This window comes from Haemaphysalis longicornis, unplaced genomic scaffold (genome assembly GCF_048455015.1).
Source record: "Haemaphysalis longicornis isolate Haplotype H1 unplaced genomic scaffold, Haemaphysalis longicornis Haplotype H1 scaffold_9, whole genome shotgun sequence".
In the NCBI taxonomy this organism is placed as follows: domain Eukaryota; kingdom Metazoa; phylum Arthropoda; class Arachnida; order Ixodida; family Ixodidae; genus Haemaphysalis; species Haemaphysalis longicornis.
The window spans coordinates 130,678,998-130,699,964 of record NW_027526460.1 but is presented as its reverse complement, the minus strand read 5'-3'; the positions used below and the strand labels follow the sequence as shown (position 1 = coordinate 130,699,964).

The following is a 20,967-nucleotide window of genomic DNA, read 5'->3' as shown; positions in this document are numbered from 1 at the left end:
TGCGGAGAATTGCTGCTGTGACGTGGGTAAATCACCCAACCTCTACGGTTAATTCGCCCGAAGTGTTTGAACCACATGCTTTATCAGCTGCCTCTAATATCGCCTTCAGAGACGCAATTTGAGCGCTGTCGTGTCACTACGGCACCTACGATCAAGGGTAGAATTCCGCGCACGTGCAACCAAATGTTCTCACGGAGCTGTGCCCCCATAGCCATAAAAAAGAGCTGTCTCGGACCCGCGTTGGTCACACGAGGGTGGGGACTGTGCACTGCCTACAGCTCAGATTCGTTCGAACCGTTCTATCCCTGTTGCTGAAGCCCCATCATTGGTGCTGGAGCGTTTGGAATGTAGTACGGTGACTTGTTGCACATATATACTGATGTTGACACAAAAGAGGTATTTGCGCAGCGGCTTTTTTTCTACCCAATTTTAATGTTCCGTGGGCTTCCAGGGTGAAGCCTGCGGTTTCATATACTGTGAGTGAGTGTTTGCCATACGAGCTGCGTTGCGGAAACTGTAACCTTTCAAGCGCGAAAAGTCGCAATACTATGTTATTCAACGTCAGCTCTTCACCTGTTGCAGTGGAGTATACATTCGGAAAAGCCATGTAAGAGATCTCTGCTCCTACTCAAGCGTCTGAAGCATGAAAGTTTGACCGTGAAATTCCAGTGGACCCCGCAAACACATACAAAAGTTGATGTAGTATTTCATTTGCTATAGCAAAAACCAAGCATCTGTAATTTTTTTAATAGACACAACTGCAAATATCGCTTATCTATTGATTTCCTGCTTTATATTTCCGTAATGTCCTGTTCTTGTTCAACAATGTTGACAAGTATGAATACTGACACTGGACTTAGACGTTTCGATTTGGTTGTGGGTATATAAGACTATTGTGCAGCTTATGTATCACTTTGGCCGGGTGGCTGAATCGAGTTAGACAGACAGACAGACAGACAGACAGACAGACCAAATTTCTGCGTTTAAGTAGCCCACAAAAGACTATCGTCTTTAAAATCTACGGCCCGTGTTCTGCCTGAATTATTCCGAAACAAATTATATGACATGCCACTGTCCAATAACCTACACATTGGTGTGGAGCTTTCTCCTATATGAATTTAACTCAATTTAACTCATCATGAATAGTTATGACTGAAAGTTTGATCACAAAAAACGCAAATCCGCCGCTCCTTCTCCATCCAAGCGAAATCCCAGAGCCACCGTGATACGGACAGCAAGTGCATATACCTTTGATTACAAAGCTAAAAACTGCAGTCCTTCCATGTTTCATAAAGCTAATTAACTCTGAAGTATTCTCAATTGCAAACTAGAAGCAAATGTGTTCTGTTTTTGCACTAGTTAGGACGGCGCCCCGGCTAATACGTTCGTAGCATAATGTCGAATTACAATTGAAGATGCATTTGTCATTAATTCTGCAATGGCATTGTCATTGACATTTCAACCATATCACCATCAATTCGTTTCAGCGCAGATCATGTTAACCATTTTTCTTGTTTATCTAATCGTTTAAATAAAAGTCTGTTTAGCTTATCCTCGTTCTTCTCAGATACACTCTTTCTATTTTTCCGTGTTTTTCTGTATCAGTCCTACTCGTAGAATGTTGCAATTTTTTGCACCTTTCCGTAATCTGCGAAAATGTAGCATTTATCCTTATTACCTTGTGACCACATCACAGCTTCATGCGTCAGCATATGCTAACTTGAATTTCACCACCAGCATATTTCACACGCATTTTGCCGGACTGTTCCCATCAGAAAAATAACAACTGTGCAAACCGCCTCGTCAAGACAATGCCTGATTTTCGGGCAGAAATGTTCGCCGCGCTCTACAACCCTGTAATTGACACTTCAGTAATTTCACAAATGATGTAAAGCCTCACGAAATAGGCATAACGAATTTGCAAATATTTCGGTATTGAAAATACTGTTGCAACTTCACATGAAGACTAGTAACATGCAGTTAGTACGATTTCGCTAGAACTCTAGGACCCTTTCTAAACTTTCTACAAGTTGCCTTGGGCGTAATATATAATCCGGTTTGAGCGAGTGGGCGTTTCGCAAAGGGATACTTTCGTCGTGCGCTTGAATATGCTCTTTCCGGCAGCAGTAATAAATAGTTAACCTATACGGTGAACTTTGGCTGGTGGCTCACGCCGTTGAATGTGACCGCACGCCAGCATGCAGATTTTGTCGGTGACCGCACTATCACGGCGCATGCGCTACGGTTTCGATTCAGGAGAGGATAGAAAAACGATTCCATCGAGGGTTCCTCGGGTGACGCGAAGCGTAAACTTCCTCAATAGATTGAGGATAATCGTCATTATTTCTGGTTTGCTTTGATTTAAAACGTCAGTATATATGACGAGCATTCAGCATCGCCATCAGTCAGTTGGTGTCCACTGCAGGATGATGTCTTTTGCAGTCCCTTTTACTGTGTCCATTCTTTGCCCCCTTACTTTCTTAGTTCACCGCTCCGTCGAATCATCCGTCTCACCTTACTCACCTTACCTTCCCGTGGTAGGCATTCAGTTAAACGGATGGTCCAACTGTTGTCCCTCATCTGCATTCCACGACCTGCTCAACCCCACTCCCTTTGTTTAATTTGAAATGGAATCTCTTGTACCCCAGTTTGTTCCCTGTTCCACGCTGCAACGACTTTGTTACTTCACGGTCCTCAACTAGCGTCGTCGAGTACTTGAACCAAGCGAATGAGTTCGCACGGACAAGGGAAAGCATAAAACCAAACTCACTCGTTGGCGATTTGTGGGTCACTGGTTACCCACCAGTGGTGACCAAAAGTTCCCCACTCGTGCGGCCACAACTAGCCACAACTAGGTCCCGTTACCTCCTCCTCCTCCTCCTCCTCCTCATCATCATCATCATCGAGCGTCAACATCATCATCATCATCATCAGCCTACTCGGGTCCACTGCAGGACGAAGGCCTCTCCCGTTGACATCCACCAGCTTCTGTCCTGCGCTGCTCGAGTCCACAGTTTACCCTCGAATTTTATTTCATCCCCCCATCGGGTTATTAGCCTTCGCCTTCTTTAGACCCATCTTTGGCACCCACACTGATACCCAAATTGTCAACCTGTTGTCGGTTCGTCTGACTACATAGCCAGCCCAACAATATTTCCCTTGCTTTATTTGAACTATTATATCTACTCTAGTTTGTACTCTGATCCAGGTACCTCGTTTCCTGTCCCTAAGTGTTACTCCTAACATTATTAATTTGTTTCATAGTCCATTGAGCCGACCTAAGTTTGCTTTCTAGTTGTTTAGTAAGGCGCCAAGTTCAAGCTCCGTATGTCATCACCGGCAGTATGCACTGGTTGGAAATATTTCTTTTGAGTGACAGAGGAGCTTACTTTTCATTATTTGGGAGTGCTTGCCGAGTGCACCCCAGGCCATACCTATTCTGGTTGGGGTCAGCACTCACCATCTGTCCAAGGTAGTTATACTCTTTTACTTCTTCTAGCATTTTGTTACCTATGAAAAAGGGAACGCTTCATTTAGCATTACTCTGCGTGTATTGCTATTAATTTTACCCTACGGCTAGGCTTTCTGACTGTATGTCCTGAAGCATATTTTGCAGGTGGTCCCCAGATTCCCTGAACAATACTATGTCGTCCGCAAACATCAATTGGCTCAGAGATTCCACGTGACCTACGGATGGGTTATGTCGACAACTCCGCCCCCAATAGGCCTGCAACGAAGAGTGACCCGTCACCCTGAATCCCTAATGACTGAATGGTGACTCACCCGAAACCTATTCGTTTGTCTGCAAGCCCTGGGTCATCGGTTGGTCAAATGACCCGGGCGAGGGAGCGAATACGGAGAGGGAAGGGGGATAAAGTTTCGGAGGGGGAGAGAGAGGGGGATAGACAGAAAGTAGGAGGGGAGTGGGATGGAAAATGTGACGGGGGACGAGAAGGAAGGAGTCGGAGAACAGTCATGAGGGAGTGGGGAGTGAAAGGGAACGACACCAACGAGAAAGGGGATGAGAGGAATGGGAGGAGTAAGAGGAGATGGGTAACGGCAATTTGACTGACATGAGGAATATATAGCTCTGTGCAATCCAACGAAACCGAAACAGCTTCACTGTGTAATCCGTGACCCAGTGAATGGTTCGGTCCTTAAATTTTCTTTGTTCCGAATTTTATTTTCGTTGCAGCTTTTTGGCGCAATTCAGACCGATTTCGACTGCGCTGCCTAAAGTTGTTTTAGCTATCTATTCTTTATATAGCACACCTAGTATTGGACTCGTCAGTTAGGCGACGTCGACACTTCCGTGACGATCACACTTCGTGCTTCCAAAACCAACCCGAGCCCGGGCCATGACGCCTAATCGGTGGATCCACGGAAACTTTCACAAATTGCCCTCCACCTGAGAGTCGCATCGCTTCGGTATTTATAGCTCGTCCTGATAACACTGTGAACCGCGTGACCAATGAGCGGGGGCAACATCTGCACGCACCAGCTCAAAATCGATCAGCGCCTTGGGCAAGAATGGGCTATACCCTCGACAGTAGGCACTCCTGTGAAGTGCAACTCTGACGCAATACCGACAAAATGAGTTTCGCACACGATGATAGTCAATGAACACTGGCCCGATTATAATTTTCGCGCCTTCAGCTGGTCGAGAGAGCCGTGCAGGCGATAACCGCCCGGGAACTTGTGGGCTGAGAAGCCCCATCCCCGCCATGAGACCCATCAACTACGTTTTTAACATACGGTTTATTCCTCGACCAGATTTAGGGGAGATTAATCCCCAAGGTGAAGTGTGCTTCTGCGTAGAAAAAGTTGACCCCCACCGGAAATACAACCGCAAGGTTACCGAGGAAAGCTATACGGCTTTCTCAGAAGCTCCGCAGTCTAAGGAAAATTTGTCCTGGTGTAGGATTCGAAACCGGGACCACCGCCAGCTATGCAGGCGACTGCTCTAGATATACGCGGTGTTTCCGGGTACAAATCACGGACCAGAGTTATTTTTTGCTTAAACTGCGAAGCCTCTGAGAAAGCCATATAGCTTACCTCGGTAACCTTGTGGTTGCATCTCAGATGGATGTCAAATTTGCCTGCGCAAAGTTTATTCCTCCTCGTTCTCTCCTAAATTTACATGTACGGAAAAAGATAACAGCAAAATTTGCGACAATTTTACAAAATGCTGTGCAAGAATATCAAGCGGTGCAGTTCAGAAGACGTAGAAATTCCGGAAAGGGTGCTGTTTCCTAACACTTTTTACATACTGAGGTTCTAATAACCCTGTAGGCGATTCGCCTCGAAGCTTGGTCTGTCCAACGTCTCGACTGACAGCCGGTCCAGGAAGCACGGACATATGTCGGCATAATTTGGTTATACAACTTGTTGCATATATAGCTTGGGTGTCTATGTAAGCTACCGTTTGATAAAGGAAGAAGTATTGAAAACTGACATCAAAGATACACTCACGTACTGCGAATTAGCGCACAATATTTAGAGTTCTCTGTTGAGACAGCGGCGAGTCACTTTGAAGTAGTAGCGGGCAGCAGGACTGCCACAGTCCGGTTCTTTCAGCCAATCAGCACAAAGCGGCGGAAGTCGGCCAACTTAGTCGCTCATCTGGCAGTAGATTGTTAAACCGAAATTTCTTTCCTACGCTCGCAGTAAACATGGGTGTAACAACCACTTCCGAAGCTCATTTCACTCGCTCGCCACCCCTGCCCCCTTCATCATCTTTCAAGGCGAGTCGTATTGCACGAGTCGTATTGCACGGCACTGCTGTTGTCCTTTCGCGGCGCGGTCCTTTGCATGTGCTTCAGTTTTGACATCTCGCGATTTTTCACAGTGTACCTTACAGCACGCCTGCTTGCAACATATAGATCTAATACCCCTGTTAAGCAGGCACCTTAACGGCCGTTAACGAAAACGGCAGTTGGCCGTTTTCGTTAACGGCCGATAACTTTACCATACCTTGCGAAAGAAAGTTGAGAGGAGCGCGGAAGCTTTCCGACAACGAAACTGCTCCAAACGTGCGTCAAAACCTTCGCTAAAAGCGCGTCCAGCCTTCACTGAAAACGCATCCTTGTAAAACCTTCAAAGACCCCAATCGCAAACGAAGAGAGAACTAATGCGACGATTTTTCGAGCTCCAAGTATCTATACGAACGATCTAAATGGACACCGATACGTAGTTTATGACATGCAGGTGTTCTATTGCACTCCTTTTTTATGCTCGACCCGGGTATTGTCTTGTCTAGAACCCTTCCTTTTTTGCGAATTTCAAGTAGCCGCTTTGACACAATGGAAGCCCGGTTTTATGCTCGCGCCGCGTGTTCTGATATCTTATAAGATCTTTTTTATAGGCCAACCAGTCTATCGAGAAATGCATTAGGTTTTTGAGAGGACGCCATCGATCCCACTAATAAAGCTTTCGCTGTAAAAACGTTGAAGACATACAATCAGCATCCGCCTAAGGTCAATTACGCCGTTCAGCTCATATTTGTGCGTGACGCGTCGCAAGTAATCCATTACTTGTAAACAATCACATTTTCTTGTAACTTTGTAATATAATCGATTACTTTTTTCGAAACTGTAAAGTTCTGGGTAATTCAATTACATTTTCTTGTAATTTTTTACAGGAAATCAATTACATTTTTTTTCCAAAATCAAGCTGTAACCAGTCTTCTACGCCAGTTCTCGTCCCGAAAAATATGCGATCCCTCTGTAGGGACCCCCGGTCCTGTCAGATGTCGCCGCACCTCACCTACCATTACACCCAACTCGGCAGCTTCCCCGGAGGCGCGGTAGCACGATGGTGCGCCCAGCTGCCGCGCTCGTCGATCCTCCGCGGTTGCCGTCACTGGTGCTGTATCGCCATCTATGGGGGCTCCTTAAAGGTTGCACATCTTGAAGGTGGAAGCGCTCACAAAACAGGGACGAAAGTAGAAAAAACATACACGACACGGCGCTAGCAATACGGTGCTTGCTAGTTGCTTAAATGTTGCAATAAGACGTGTGCAGCGAGTTCCTTCTAATGAAGAATGCCGTTCTTAACAGCAGGGCTGTTGAGGCCGACGCAAATCCGTCCGGCGTATACAGAAAACCCCTTAGGCCCAGAAAAAAAATGTGGTGGGACGCAATAGCATGTGCAGCCAATTGGGAGGGAGAAAAACGCTTCCCGTGGTCAAAATAGAACCTAGGTTCCTTGTTTTATAAAACCGACGTCTATGCGATTGTGCTATCTTTTCCGTCGTAGCGGCTATCATCGCTTTTTTTTTACTGACTGACTGGAAAACATTCATTTACAGAAGTTTTTACAGGGAGGGTGGTGAGCGGTCCATAAGGGGCCGCCTCGTACAAACACTAGGTGATCACCCCCTAACGGGGACCCAATGGCGTCGGCCGCGGCCCGGGCGTGGGGCCGTCAGGTCAGAGCAGCCGAGCAGGGCTGCCTCCAAGTCCTTCCGGGAAGCGTTGGGTAGAGGGGGTAGGTTTGGGGTTTTTTGGCACGCTTATACCGTGTGGGAAATGTCAGAGGAATTTGCTCACAGTGCGGGCACTTCCCCGTGCAAGCGTGGTCGAAGTGTTTTAAGACAGCCGGGCACAAGGGAGTTTTCGTACAAAGGCGAAGGAGGATGCGCTCCTCCGCCTTCGTGAGGCCCCTACAGAGTTTGGGATAGACGGAATGGCCGGATTGATAAAACTGTGCGACCTCCTTAAAGGTGTAAGCGGGATTGGGTTCTTGGTCCGGATCGGTAGGGGGTGAGGATGATGCCCACAGAGTGAGCTCGCGGGCAGCGGCGTCAGTCGCCTCGTTACACTAACGGCCCGTGTGAGCGTTAGACCATATGATCGTTCGGTTCGCGGGGGCACCCAAGTAGTTACTATTTTGCAGAATTTTGTAATCAAAGCACGTAATGCACCCGTGTTCGATTTTGCGGCAGGCACCCCTTAAGTCAGTGATATTGACCCACGAGTCCTGTTCTGCGGCGGCTAGTGCGATGGCAATCTCCTCCGCATGTTTAATGTTGTGTGCACGGAAGGTGAGTCTGTTTACTGCGGGTTTTTTGGTGGACGACCGCGGCCGCGTACCAACCCCCGTGGTGCGGGCCGGTAGCGTCTACGTAGAAGACTCCGTATTTATGGGCATAGTGGCGAGCGAACGCTTCTGCCCGCGCGAGGCGTCGGCTACTGTGGTGATCTCGTGTCATGTTGGCCGGAAGAGGACGTACATGCAGGGCGTATCTCCAGACTTCAGGAATCTGTACGTGCTTTTACGTATGGATTGAGTGATGGATGTGTAGTCCGGCAAGAAGGCGTCTTAGAAAGACTAGTGTATTGGTTCGTCAAGTGCGCCTCTCGCAGCTCCTTGAATGAGTTCACCATTCCCAGGCCTAGACAGCGCTGATTGGAGGTGTGGGCCTGAAGGTCGGCAGTGCGCTTGTAGATTTTGCGGATAATGACCTCGAGTACATTCTAGTCAAACTTGCGCAGGGGGAGGTATGGAGCCGAGTACAAGACTCGGCTGGTTACGAATGCATGCGCCAGCCGCAAGGCATTTTTGCATCGTAACCCCCCGTACTTACTGGAAACCCGGTGGATCATCCGGCCAACCTGGCCTCCACCTTACGCAATTTGGCCAATGTTGTGTCTGCTCTGCGATGTTTGTGAATGAAGAGCCCCAGTACTCTGATCTCATCGCGTTCGGATACGGGTCCGCTGTGAAGGGACAGGTTGATTTTGGTGGTGTACTTTGGTGAGGGGAGTATGTGCATGAATTCCGATTTGGACGGGGAGCACTGAAGGCCACAGAGACGGGCGTAGTCGCCCACGATCACGATGTACGCCGCTTGCTGCAAGTTGGCCTCCATGCCTCCTGCCGAGCCGTGTGACGCCCAGATGGTGATGTCGTCGGCATACAGCGCATGCCGGATGCCTTCGACTTTCGCCAGCTGAGCAGGGAGCCTTATCATTGTCAGATTGATTGATTGATTGTGGGGTTTAACGCGCCGACGCAACGCAGGCGATGAGGCGCGCCGTAGTGGAGGGCTCCGGTTTAATTTTGACCCCCTGGGGATCTTTATCGTGCGCCGAAATCTTGTACACACGGGCGTTTTTGCTTTTCGCCTCCATCAGAAAAGCGGCCGCCGCGGCATTGCCAGATTGAATAGAAGGGGAGAGAGGACCGCGCCCTGCGGGGTTCCTCGCGTGCTAGTTGGTAAGGGCCGTGTTCCATGTCCTGAATTCGAATGTGTGAATGTCGGTCAGTGAGGTATTGCTTAATATAGTTAAAATCATTCCGTACACAGTCCACTTATGAAAGATGTGTTAGGATAATTTTGTGGGTCACGTTGTCAAAGGCCCCCTTCAAATCCAAAGCGAGCCCAACTTTGTCGTTGAGGGGGCACTCGACGGGATCGAGGATCCCATGATCGAACTGGAGCAAGACATCTTTCGCGGACAGGTGTGGGTGAACCCGAACATGGTCGCTTTCGCCAACACTTGGGGCCGTCACTCCCTTGCAGAATCTCCGATCGTCCTGCAGCTGAATGGTACCGCCCATCAATTGTCGGACACCTTCGGGTTCTCGGCTTACAGATGTCGGCCTCAGGGGCGGCAACTCAGTGGCTACGATCTGCTCGATATAAAGCCGGAAACCAGCTCCACCTTCTTCGCCGCATCGCTCAGAGGTCTGGCGAGGCCTACTGGACAATTGCCCGTCTCCTAGTGCGTTCCGTACTACGGCCAAGGCTCGTGTACCAGGCACAGTTTCATCACACGACGCAAGTGGACTGGGGTCGGCTTGAGACGATTAAAAGGGCCGCCATGTGCACTATCTTTGGCCTCCCCAGCTTAAGGCTAATTTCGCAGCTGAAAGCAGAAGCTCAGCCAAACACAATCGATGAAACCATTCATCAGCGTCGTTCCGCCCGCCTGCTGAAGCGTGGACTATTTCTAGAGGCGGCAGCTGTCGCCGCGTACTGGGGCCAGACGCCCGATACGATCCCAGCCTTTTCTGCCGCTAGGCCGCCCTGGTTCTACCATCAGGGGACGGTCAACGAGCCACTGACAAGGCTCCATGTCCGTACCTCTGGCCTTCATCAGCCCCCGGACACCGTCTTTGGTGTCCCTGACAGGGCGCCTGCGACGCAACCGGTTGTCAGGCTTTTGTGGACGCGAGGGCATACGACTGCATCGTCACCACGGCCTTGACGTGTCCGTCTCACCTGCCTTGAACCAAAGGTGCGTGTACGAGACCCTCCGTGCTCTACCTAGCCTGCTGGCAGAACTTACTGCCATTCGGGATGGTCTCCAGGCGCTTGCATCGACAGTGACTACTGGGGTTAAGCTGGAACTTTTCACAGACTAAACGGCAGCGATTCGGGATTTACGTCGCGTTGCGCGGTGTACAAGCCTGGCTGCATGCATTAAAGCTATTATGGACACCTACCCATGCCCTGTCTACGGGTTGTGGATGAGACGGAACATGCTTCCTGCCCACACAGCGACAGATCACGCCTGCCACCGAAGGGACCTCCCACGGCCACTACCACTTCTTCCAGTGTTGTAGAACTGTTGGTGGAAAAGGAGAACCTCCGCCGCGCCAAGCGTGCTTTACTTCCACCGCGTGGAACTGACCTCCCTAGTGGGCTCGCTCGCTGGGAGGAGGTCCTGCTGCGGAGGCTTCGAATTAGCGGGGGGGGGGGGGGGCGGGGAGAGGGGAGATTTATCAACAGCAGTTACCCAGGCTCGGTTTGCCCGATATCACACCCCGTTCGCGGACACTTGCCCCTTCTGTGTGACTCCTTCGTGAGAAGCTGACGTGCAAGAGCTGTTGTAGACTTGCTCAGGTCTTAGAAACGCCCGAATGCAACACTTCCAAGGCACAGGGCTACATCCCCGACGCCTCCCAGATCTTAAGAGTTGAATATGGGGACGCCAGCACCGGTCTCTTGGATTTTTTCGTGAAAGGGGTGCAATGTTGTACCTCTAAAATTTCCTGTTATGCCATAGGGCAATCTATCGCAATTAAAAAATGCGCCCTGCAGAAAATCCAACTTTGACTGACGATGATGAATGATTGTGGGTGAAGTGAAAGTTTCCCCTGCCCGGAGTCGAACCTGGGTCCCTCGCGTTGTGTAGCCGGTGTATATCCTGTTGCTCCATTTCGACGTGGTCGAAGCGGTTTGGAAAACTTCGACGACAATCAAAGAAACCGCCACGAGAAGAGTGGCGCAGCTCTGCGTGCCGTCAGGCTGCTGGCCACGAGACGTTGGGCCTAACTTCTTATTTTGAGGTTTAGGACGTTAGGCCTAACGTTACATCTTGGGGTTTAGCACATCAAACCGGCATCCACTAAAAAAAAAGTGCTCGCTGAACGCCAAGCAGCTGGCACCGATTCTCGCCGAACACCTAAAACCCAAAGGTTAGGCCCACGGAGTGCACACCCAGAGGGTTGCTGTGGGTGTTTTAGAAAAGTGGTGCGTACCTCCATAGTAGCAGGTACTCGCAGTGTGGGATGGGCCATCTAAAGAATCTATCACGAGAAAGCTTCCCACTCAACCATCGTTGTCGTTACGCGCTGGGGCGCATGGTTTTTCTGTTGAAGGTGCTGTACAAGAGCAGCGGTGCCCACAAGTGTTCGGCGTTCGTTAAAACGTCCCACGTAACTTTGGCCTTTCTTTACATGCGGTCCTTATAGTCGAGGTGTGACTTCGGCACGATCAGCCACCTGTTGGTTCGTTTTTATTCAAGCCAACGTATTTGCAAACACATCTTCATCCTCATAGCTGCGTTCTGGAGAACTTAACCTCGCGGAGAAGTGTGTGCAGTTCCTCAATGCATGAGCCTAAGGGACGATTTGGCGTTCTCTCTGCCCTGTAGACCAGTAGTTGCTGGGCTTCCAGGTCAGAGCTGGTCATCAACTTCACCCACAGCTCGGGAAGGGGTAGAAGAGCAGAATAACGTTTGAGGGCGGTGTTGCGAGCACACCCGACGATGATGTGGGTTAAGGTGCCTGGTTGAGAACACAATTCACATTCTGGGGGGTTTTGGGTTGGGTGCAACTTGTGTAGCCAGGTGGGGTTCGTGTGAATTCCACGGAGGGTAGTTTCTTCGTGTTCGAGTCAAGCTGTGTGAAACATCCGTCGTTCTGATAAAATATGAATAAATAAATACCTGATAAAACATGGCCTGTCTGGGGATTAGATTTAATGGCCAAGGAGGAGGCCGAGGGTGAGAAAAAAACCTTTGTTTCAGTTTGTGTGGAGTCTTGTCTATTCCAACTAGCCCTGCAGCCTTGCCACCGACTAAGTCCGGGTGATCACGTGTTGTTGGCCATGAGGTGGACACGCTTGTTAAAAATTTTTAAGGCTACTTCACAACGAGAAATACGGCTGTTCTTCGCGTTAGCAAGTCTCCTATTAAAATTCGGACGCAAAATTCAGTTCAACGGCAAGGGTAAGCCCTATACTTCCCATGCATTTTTAGCTATTTTGAGTTACCTTTCTATCGGCATCTACTAAAGGTATCTATGCATGCATTATAATGCATGCATCTTTTTTTTCAAACTTTAGGATATTTTAACTGTACTCTAATTATTAAAATCAGAAAATTAAAGTTGTTAGAAATTTTTTTTCCGCCAGTACCAGGATTTTCGGTTCATTTGCATATTAAAAATTGTGTAACGAAAAAACCACTGAGTCCATATTTTCAATTCTGGCACAGTAGATGTGACCACTTATGTAGATGGCAGGAAAAAGATCAGATGGTTATGCTGGAAGATATAGGGAATAATGGTACCTATGTAATAAAAACATTATTTTGAAATAATTGAGTTTAAATTATTAAAGAGGTAAATAACAATTCTATTTTGCCACAAACACTGCTTCAGTCATTTATTTATTGAGCACCAGCTTCGTAATCACCGTCGAAGTGATTTTTTTACTTTTCAGCCTGTCGCCTGTCCTGCCTTGCCTATTTTGTGAACTGTCATGCAGCTCTGTTCGCAAAATATTTTCGCTTGTGGTCAACCTGTTTCAGCCACTTATGGTCGTGTTGCACCCGGGGTTCAATCCAAATGATTTCAAAATGATAGATCGTGCGTTGCTATCATCACTGAACGAAAGAACAGCATCCAATGTTGCACTCTTGAGAGTGTAAAGCCCAGCAAAGAAGGTTTTTGGTGCGCGGCTCCCACGCACAAATGTGGAAAAAACGTACACAGCGTCTTTGGATTGCATTGGCTGAAAAACCGCCTATGCAATGGTTTCCAAGCAATTTCTAATAGATCTGGTTCCACAAAAGCGTTTTGATCTGGAGCTGGAAGTTTCTTGACAAAAAAAAAAACGACAATGAACACGGAGCACATTCAAAGAGGGACGGGATCACGTTACTTGCTTACGGCAAAACTGTTTTTTGGGCCAGAAATACGACTTTCTAAGAAACGTGCGTGTATGGAAAATGGGCATAAGAAAACGAACTTCCCTAATTACGAAGAAAAAAAGTCATTTCATTATTTCGTTTTACCCTGTGCCCTTAAGAAAAAGCACGCAAGGCGCAAGAATAAACAAACGCATTATTCGCATGTACAAAAAATTCCTGAGCCCTTTCCACTAAGGTGAAACCTGGTGGGGAAAAGGGGGTGAAGCATGTAATGTATAAATGAATTTAAAGATTGTAAGTGTCTCTCTAGCCTCACGGCGCGCGCTGACTGGGTTGCCGGAGAAGCGCCGGTGGGAGAAGCAGCGGCGCCCTTGCTGAGGCGGTGGCGCCCTCTCTTGCGTTTCGCGTGCAATTCGCGTGCCTCATCTGCCCCAGTTTGGGGTAGTGTCAGGGGTCAACGCGAGCGCAATGCAGTGCCCGCGCCTTGCCCTGGGGTCTCGTCCTCGGCGATGAACGAGGCCCCGGCACCAGGTAAGTATGTCTTTTCTTGCTTTCATCGACCACCCGACCAGATCAGGCCTAGCGTCGACAGCCGGTGGATACTTGAGTGCAACACAAATTATAACCCGTCTACAAACAGCTTTTGCTTGCTCTTAACGACTTCTGAAGCGGACAGGGAGCGTTCCCCAAGTCTTCAAATCATGTTAGTTTATTTTGAATTGGTTTTATCTAATATACACTTTTCTTTTAGCACTCGTTACATTATAACGTGAGGCGTTGGAAAACAAGTGTCCCGGTATTTTAGTACCGTGACTACAGGAGACGACGACGGCAGGAAAACACCGATGGCTCGAGCCCCTAAGTGCCTTCGCCCCTAAAATCTTTAGCAAACTATGTCCGTAGGCACTGTGGCCGCATTCGTCACATTTACAAAGAGCACTGCTCGGCTTTGTAGTTAGACCTTCCGCGAGACTATTTTTTGTTCTAGTCTCCTTTCATCTCGCCTTCCTTCCACGCAGTTTTTAACGCAGACAGCAATATTTTTTTTTATCACTAGCCTTCAACAAAATGCACAAAATCAATGTGGGAAAATCAACATTACAACGAGGTCGAAACGTATGGTCTCCTTTTTTTTCTTGCCTGTTCAGAGGAGCTATGAGTGGCTCCAGGCAGTCCGTAATTGATATGCCCATAGGACGTCGATGGCGAGAGCAGCTCTGGGCTGCTTATAGCTGCTCATAACTGCTCTGAGCAGGTAAAAAAAGAAAACATATCGTGGGTATGATCGTTATACACTTAGACCTTTAAAGGTTCGCTTCAGTGTTTGCACAAGAGCACTGCTGAGAAGGCATATTTCCAGGGGCGATGTAAGCACTAATATGAAGATTAAACCCTGGGACCTTGTATGGACGTAACGCGTTACTTAATGGCCGGGTGGGTGATTTTCCCACGTAAGTAGCCGTAGAGGAAGTAGCCGTACAGCACTCTGGGTGCTTTGTTAGCACGTGTGCCAGGGCGACCATTATTTTGTTTGACAGCTTTTGTCACAAAAGATGCTAACAGAAAATCTGATAGTCGGTGTGGTTTCAAATTTCGTGGTAGTGAACAAGAGCGCCTCTGTACACATTTTCGAATGAGAATGGTTTCATGTCAAGCGGCAGTTTTAATACTTGGGCAGATACGACATCTGCACAGAAAATACTCGGTAATATAGAGTAAATACGTTTAATATAACTTGCATGACCTTAGAATGGAGTATCATTACTTATTGGACGGCAAGGTTAACTCGCCTAGGTGAATTAGCCGAATTTGACGCGAATTTTTTCGAAAGAAACATGAATATTTCTTGCGGAGAACCAACCACTCACAAGAGATCCACCAATACACATTTTTCCCGTACAGTACCATGCATGTCAGATCGGAGCAAAAATGTGTTCGTATAAACGTGAGCCATGACTCATCGTCATTGCCATCATGACCTTCTTCTCATTATAAATGTCAAGACTGGGGAGGGAGACTGGGTAATGATGAACGGCATGCCGACCCTGCTCCCATATGAGAGTGTGATAGGTTATTCTACTCGTTATGCGATCAATATGGAGCTGAAAACCCCTTGTTCCCTACAGAAATAGAATCCAGGAATAGTATCATTGGTACATCTAAAAATATAATCTCAAAAACATCTAGAAAAATAATCATAAAAATACCCAGAAACAGAAAGCATTGTAGCATCTACGAACGGGATCATAGGAACACAACCAGTATTTGCAAGTGAGAATAACACTTTTTTTTTATACGAAAGTGTTTTATTATGGGATGCACAAACCATTGAGTGACGTCATATCTGTCACGGAAGTGACGCCAGTACAACGAAGCAAGCGGCCTGTAACGGCTGCACCCCTGCACACATGATCTTGCGGGGAAGCAACCTTTAGAACCAAAGAGTACGTTATACTTAGGGTTGTTCGTTTTCGGGTTTATATTTTAACGCGAAAGTGTTTTCTGCCGGGATACCCCAAGATTTAACTGGCGTGGTATCCCTCACGGAAATGACGCAAGTACATCTTTGCCGAAGCGACCCGCCAGCAGGACGTCGCTCACCAAGCACACCCACAAGACAGCCGCCTGCCCGCAAATCATGCTGAACTGCAGATTTCGCTGCACATTTCACTTTCGTGTTTTACCGATTCCTATGACAGGAAAATCAACCACAATTCCATTCTCGAACGAAGCTGCTCCACTTCACGGGCCGCATCATGTGGGCGTTGCATGCACAGCATTATTTGCATGGCGATTATGCGAATTTCACAGTTTTTAAGCTGTCACACGCAGGCATTCCGAGTTCGTAACGTTCGCCCGACGAGCACGAACTGCGTCCGAAAGTTTCGCGTTCCGGTGGGAAAGAAAACGCATGGCGCGGGATGTAAACTTACTGTGCGGGCCACCAATGGGGAAAAGTTCGGTGATGAAAAATCGGCCCTCCTTGGACTGCAGCGGCTGCTGGCAGACGACCGATTTGCTCACTTCGGTTAGCAGGTGGGATATCGACTCTGCCAACAGAAGAAAAAGCAGTAGCACGTATTATTAAAAGAGCCCCTGCGCCCACAAGAAAATGTACCGTGCATTTGGCGAAATCTGTTACCCCCGGGAAACTCCAGAATCCAAACGAGCATTGATGACGCGGCTGAGGTAGCTGTTTGATCAAGGACACTACTCTTGAGCAAGGGTGCCTGTGATGCAGTTTTTTACCGTGCCTTAATTAAAGCGTGTGCCACTTGTGTATCTGCTTTACTCGAAATAGTACTGTCCGCAATATCATCCTACCCGTCCATATTTGCTGGCGAGTGGCAGAGGGCGGCAGTTGTTCTGTGAGATTTAGTTTGAAATTACCGACCACGTCATTATTACTCATTGCGTGAGAAATATCCGGACTTATTTGTGTTTTCATTTCAGTGCTACTACTGTGCAGATAATTAGTTGCCAGAAACCTCGTAATCCGAATGTGCACGCTTTTAGTCAGGCTATTTTTTGTGTCACCCAGGCAGCTGGGGGTAAAACTTCATTTATTCCAAGGGAGAGGAGGTTCACTCTGGAAAGAGGGAGAAACCCTCAGTCCACGGCTCCTGAGGCGGCTCCTCCCAGACTACGCGGCGTGTTCATGGGGCACCTTATGTTTTGCATGACCGCAGTTACTTTCATTGTGTGTTGCGCAATTTTAGAAAGGTTTCGCTCTCTCTGCCGTGTTAGTCAGCTCTCCTGGCCGCCTAACACAGAAGAGAGAGAGCACAAGCTTTCTACTTCTGAGCGAATAAAGTTCTCTCTCACACACACACTCTCTCTCTCTATCTCTCTTCCTCTCTGAAGCCAATTATCAATCGCTTGAACAGAAGTAATTAGAATTAACTTTAATCCCCTGCAGTCATGGGCATTCAAGAGAGAGAGAGAGACCGCGGATGGCATGGTGACGTGCGCCAGGGCCGCCGCGGCAGCACAGCTGTAGCTGCCGGACAAGGATGTCCATCCACCGCAAAAGGTTTCGCTCAAATAATATCCAATCCAATCTATACCAAATATTCTTTACTGAGTGGAATAGGCTGGAATCGCGGAGTTTGTATTGCACCCTGCGGGAATTTTGTTGGTGCTTGGTAAAATTCGATTTTGCATTATATTGTTTCGTTCTTGTGCACCCCCCACCCACACTTTCAGCGCACTTCAAGAAGTGTTGCTCGGTGAAATGGCTTGACATCCAGTGTTGATCGTAATGTTTTATTGACGCCTTTTTTTATAAATAGCCAAACGTCATTTTTGTTATATTACTTTTAGGGATGTTTTCTTTTTTATTAAGTTTGAGTCTTCCCCCAATGAAATACCACAAGGAACTATGGGCACGGGTGTGATAAATAAGCAAAGGCCGGCATTCATGTAACTAAGCATAAGGTGCAGTGAATCACAAAAAAAATTGAAATTGTTCGGAACATCATTCAAGAGTAAGAAAGAGACGTGATACTGCCGCGAAATTGCTTTCTTTACTTAAGGTTTTTAAAGGGCGCATAGCCGCACCCGGCTGCCTTAGGTGGTGTTTTGTTCCTCTTTTGTAAGCTGCACCAGTAATATTGTTTTAATAGTGGAAAGGTGTAGCTTTTCGATCACTATACTAGACGGTTCTTGTTTGATGTACAATGTTCTCAATCTGAATCAATGTTTCCACTAACAACGGTACGACACAAATTCGCGGAAAGCAAGCTCAGCGGCATTATATTCGCCGACGTTTGTCTGTGCACGTCAGTTGGCTGACTGCTGAATTCTTCGCCGCCTGTGTATGAAGTTTATTGGGGAGCGCAAGTTCGCTCCAGTAGACGTTCAAGAATTTCCTTCCGGGTTCACAGCGTGACCATATCAATCAATCAATCAATAATCAATCAATCAACGTTGTATTTTGTATTTCCACCAATGTTCTTACACAGGTGAAAAAAGCGACGGAGAAAAAGCTGCAATAATACAGCTTAACAGGGCACCGTCCGCCGACGGGGCAATGACAGCAATGACGACACAGCAATTTCCGGTCACTTACGACGTACATTGAAAAAATGATTATACAAAGTTAATAAAACAGTGAAAATTTACAAGTTAAAAACTACAAAAACCTATCCACTATGCGGGCATCATTAACAGCCAGAATGTCAACTTCCTGACTGTGCAAGTGATTAAGTGTATTTGGAAGTGTGTGCTTGAGTAGCTGCTGTCCATGATGAGTCCGTGATGATGGGATCTTCCAAAGTGGCTTATATCGGTGTGAATATACATTTACGGTTTTCTGTAAATGTGCTAGGTTCAAAAAAGTGTCTATTTTGCCTCGTTTAGCAGACCTGTATGTGCGGATAAGTTTATATTGATATATGTACTCTGCCTTTACTACTTTGTGTTTTGAAAATAAGTCCTTAGTGTGTGCTGGAAAAGGAACATTCTCAATTTCCCGAATGGCTTTATTTTGCAGTAATGTTAATCTATTTAGGTTTTGCAAGGCGGTGTTTGCCCACACTAAAGCACAGTAGTTAAAATGTGAATGAAACACGCCTGGTATAAAGTCGCTTGATGCCAGTGGTTAGGAAATGACACCTATTTATGATTCGTGCGGCCTTTTGCGCTTTCGACCAGAATGATTTCCCATGCTCGTTCCACGACATTTTCTCGTTAAAAATGATCCCAAGGGTGTTTACACACTTTGCAATACTAATTTTAAATGGGCCTAAAAGCATACTGTCAGGTACAACCACTGTCGTCTCTAAAGGGCGGAAAAGAACACCTTTAGTTTTTCATTCGTTAAGAGTTAGGTAGTTTTTGTGGGACCATTCTTGTATTTTGTAACACATAGAACATGATATAGGTACTATAGTCTCTAAATTTTCCCAGAAACAAATACAGTGCAGTCGTAAGCATATATGATAAATTTACAATTTGTCTGTATGCGCGTAATATCATTTATGTAGAATAAAAAAAGAATAGGTCCAAGAATGCTGCCTTCTGGCACACCAGTCTTAATGGGCTTAATTTGCGATTTATGGTTATTTATTTCTACATATTTTAAACGTGTCCGCAAATAAGACTTCACGAGATTAAGGGACACACCGCGAAAACCGTAGTTTTCTAATTTAGTAAGAAGTACTGCATGATTACACCATCAAACGCTTTACTGAAATCTAGGTAAATACCTAGTGTAAGTAGCCTTTTTCCAAAATTTGCTAGGATAGTGTCTTTCTGCATTAATAGAGCACTTTCAGTAGAGCGTTTTTTTTTCTAAGGCCGAATTGGCAGTCAGTTACAAGGTTGTGCTTCTGGGAGAAAACTTCTATTTGATTACAAATAATTTTCTCAAGGCATTTAGAAAAAATTGGTAGCACTGCGATTGGGCGATAATGACTTAGTTCATTCTTTTCCCTCCTTTATGTATTACGCTTACTTTTGCTGTTTGCATGCGTTCTGGAAAAACACCGGTTGAGAGTGCAGCATTATAAATGTGTGTCAACACTTCCGCTATTAGATCTAAAACATGCTTAACCGGTTTAATTTGTAGACCGTCAACATCGATGCTGTGACTATTTTTTAATTTACTGGTGGTGTCTATAACTTCACGCATACACTTGGGTTGAAGAAAAATAGTGTTAGGCAGGGATCCAATGTTTTCAGTGGTTTGGTTTCCGTCACTATCGTCTACGAGTTCTACGAATAAATCATTAAATTTGTTCGCGAGATCATTTCCACTGAGTACGTTATCATCTACCTTGAGACTATCTATTGCAGTACAGCCAGATTTTTTGTTCAGTAGTTCATTCAGCTTTTTCCAAACAAATCACTTCGCCTCTGACAACCTTCATAAAAAATACGGTTGTAGTACTCGCGTTGTAGTATCACTCGTTCCACCCGGGTTTTTTTGCTATTTGTTTCTCTAAATACTGACCATTCAGCGGTACGGATCTAAGATATTTTGATTATTCAGAAAAGAAGGTGTTAGCGCTTGTCTGCGTCGTTTCGCCTCATACTTGGGCATGAGTTCCGTGGTTCTCACGCAATGTGTGCCTGTCACTACCTCGCTCAGTTATCCTGCCAAAAAAGCAGCATTTAATTTAGCCATCTTTGCCGGGAGTGCTTTAAATTTATTCTCTCCAAATTTATCAAAGGCAGCATCTGTGCATGCAGGCTCTGTAAACTTTTCAAATAACTGTAACATACTCACCAAGGAACTCAGTCTCCTGGCTCTCAATCCAGTTTGTGACCTTAAGAACGAAGCCATGGGGATAGCTCGACAACTGGGGGTCTTCGCGGGAAAGCTGCCGGAGAGGGAAATAACTAAATAAATAATAGTGTCAGAAAAAATATAATTTTAATAATAAGGGTAGAATATAATAGTTATACCAATTATTAGTTCACTAACATCAGACAGTAACCAATGATCTTTTGTTTGCGCTGACACAAGCATGAAAAAACGACGAGAAAGCAGTACAAATATTTTACATGGGCAGGGTATGCACTACGTGCAATGAAACAAACTAAAGTACATTATACCAAAAAAGCCACTTCATCATAC

The 20,967-nt window shown here is 46.6% G+C and overlaps 1 protein-coding gene across 1 annotated transcript in view; it reads right to left on the bottom strand.

The window, feature by feature from the left end:
- Positions 1-20,967, bottom strand: part of LOC144153438 (hydroxylysine kinase-like) — a 185,299-nt gene that overhangs the window by 40,324 nt on the left and 124,008 nt on the right. The window contains exons 3-4 of the mRNA XM_077685085.1: positions 20,617-20,710; positions 16,319-16,435 (exon numbers count right to left, since the gene is read on the bottom strand). Of these exons, the coding sequence (XP_077541211.1) occupies positions 16,319-16,435; positions 20,617-20,710 (211 nt within the window). The remainder of the gene's footprint in view (positions 1-16,318; positions 16,436-20,616; positions 20,711-20,967) is intronic.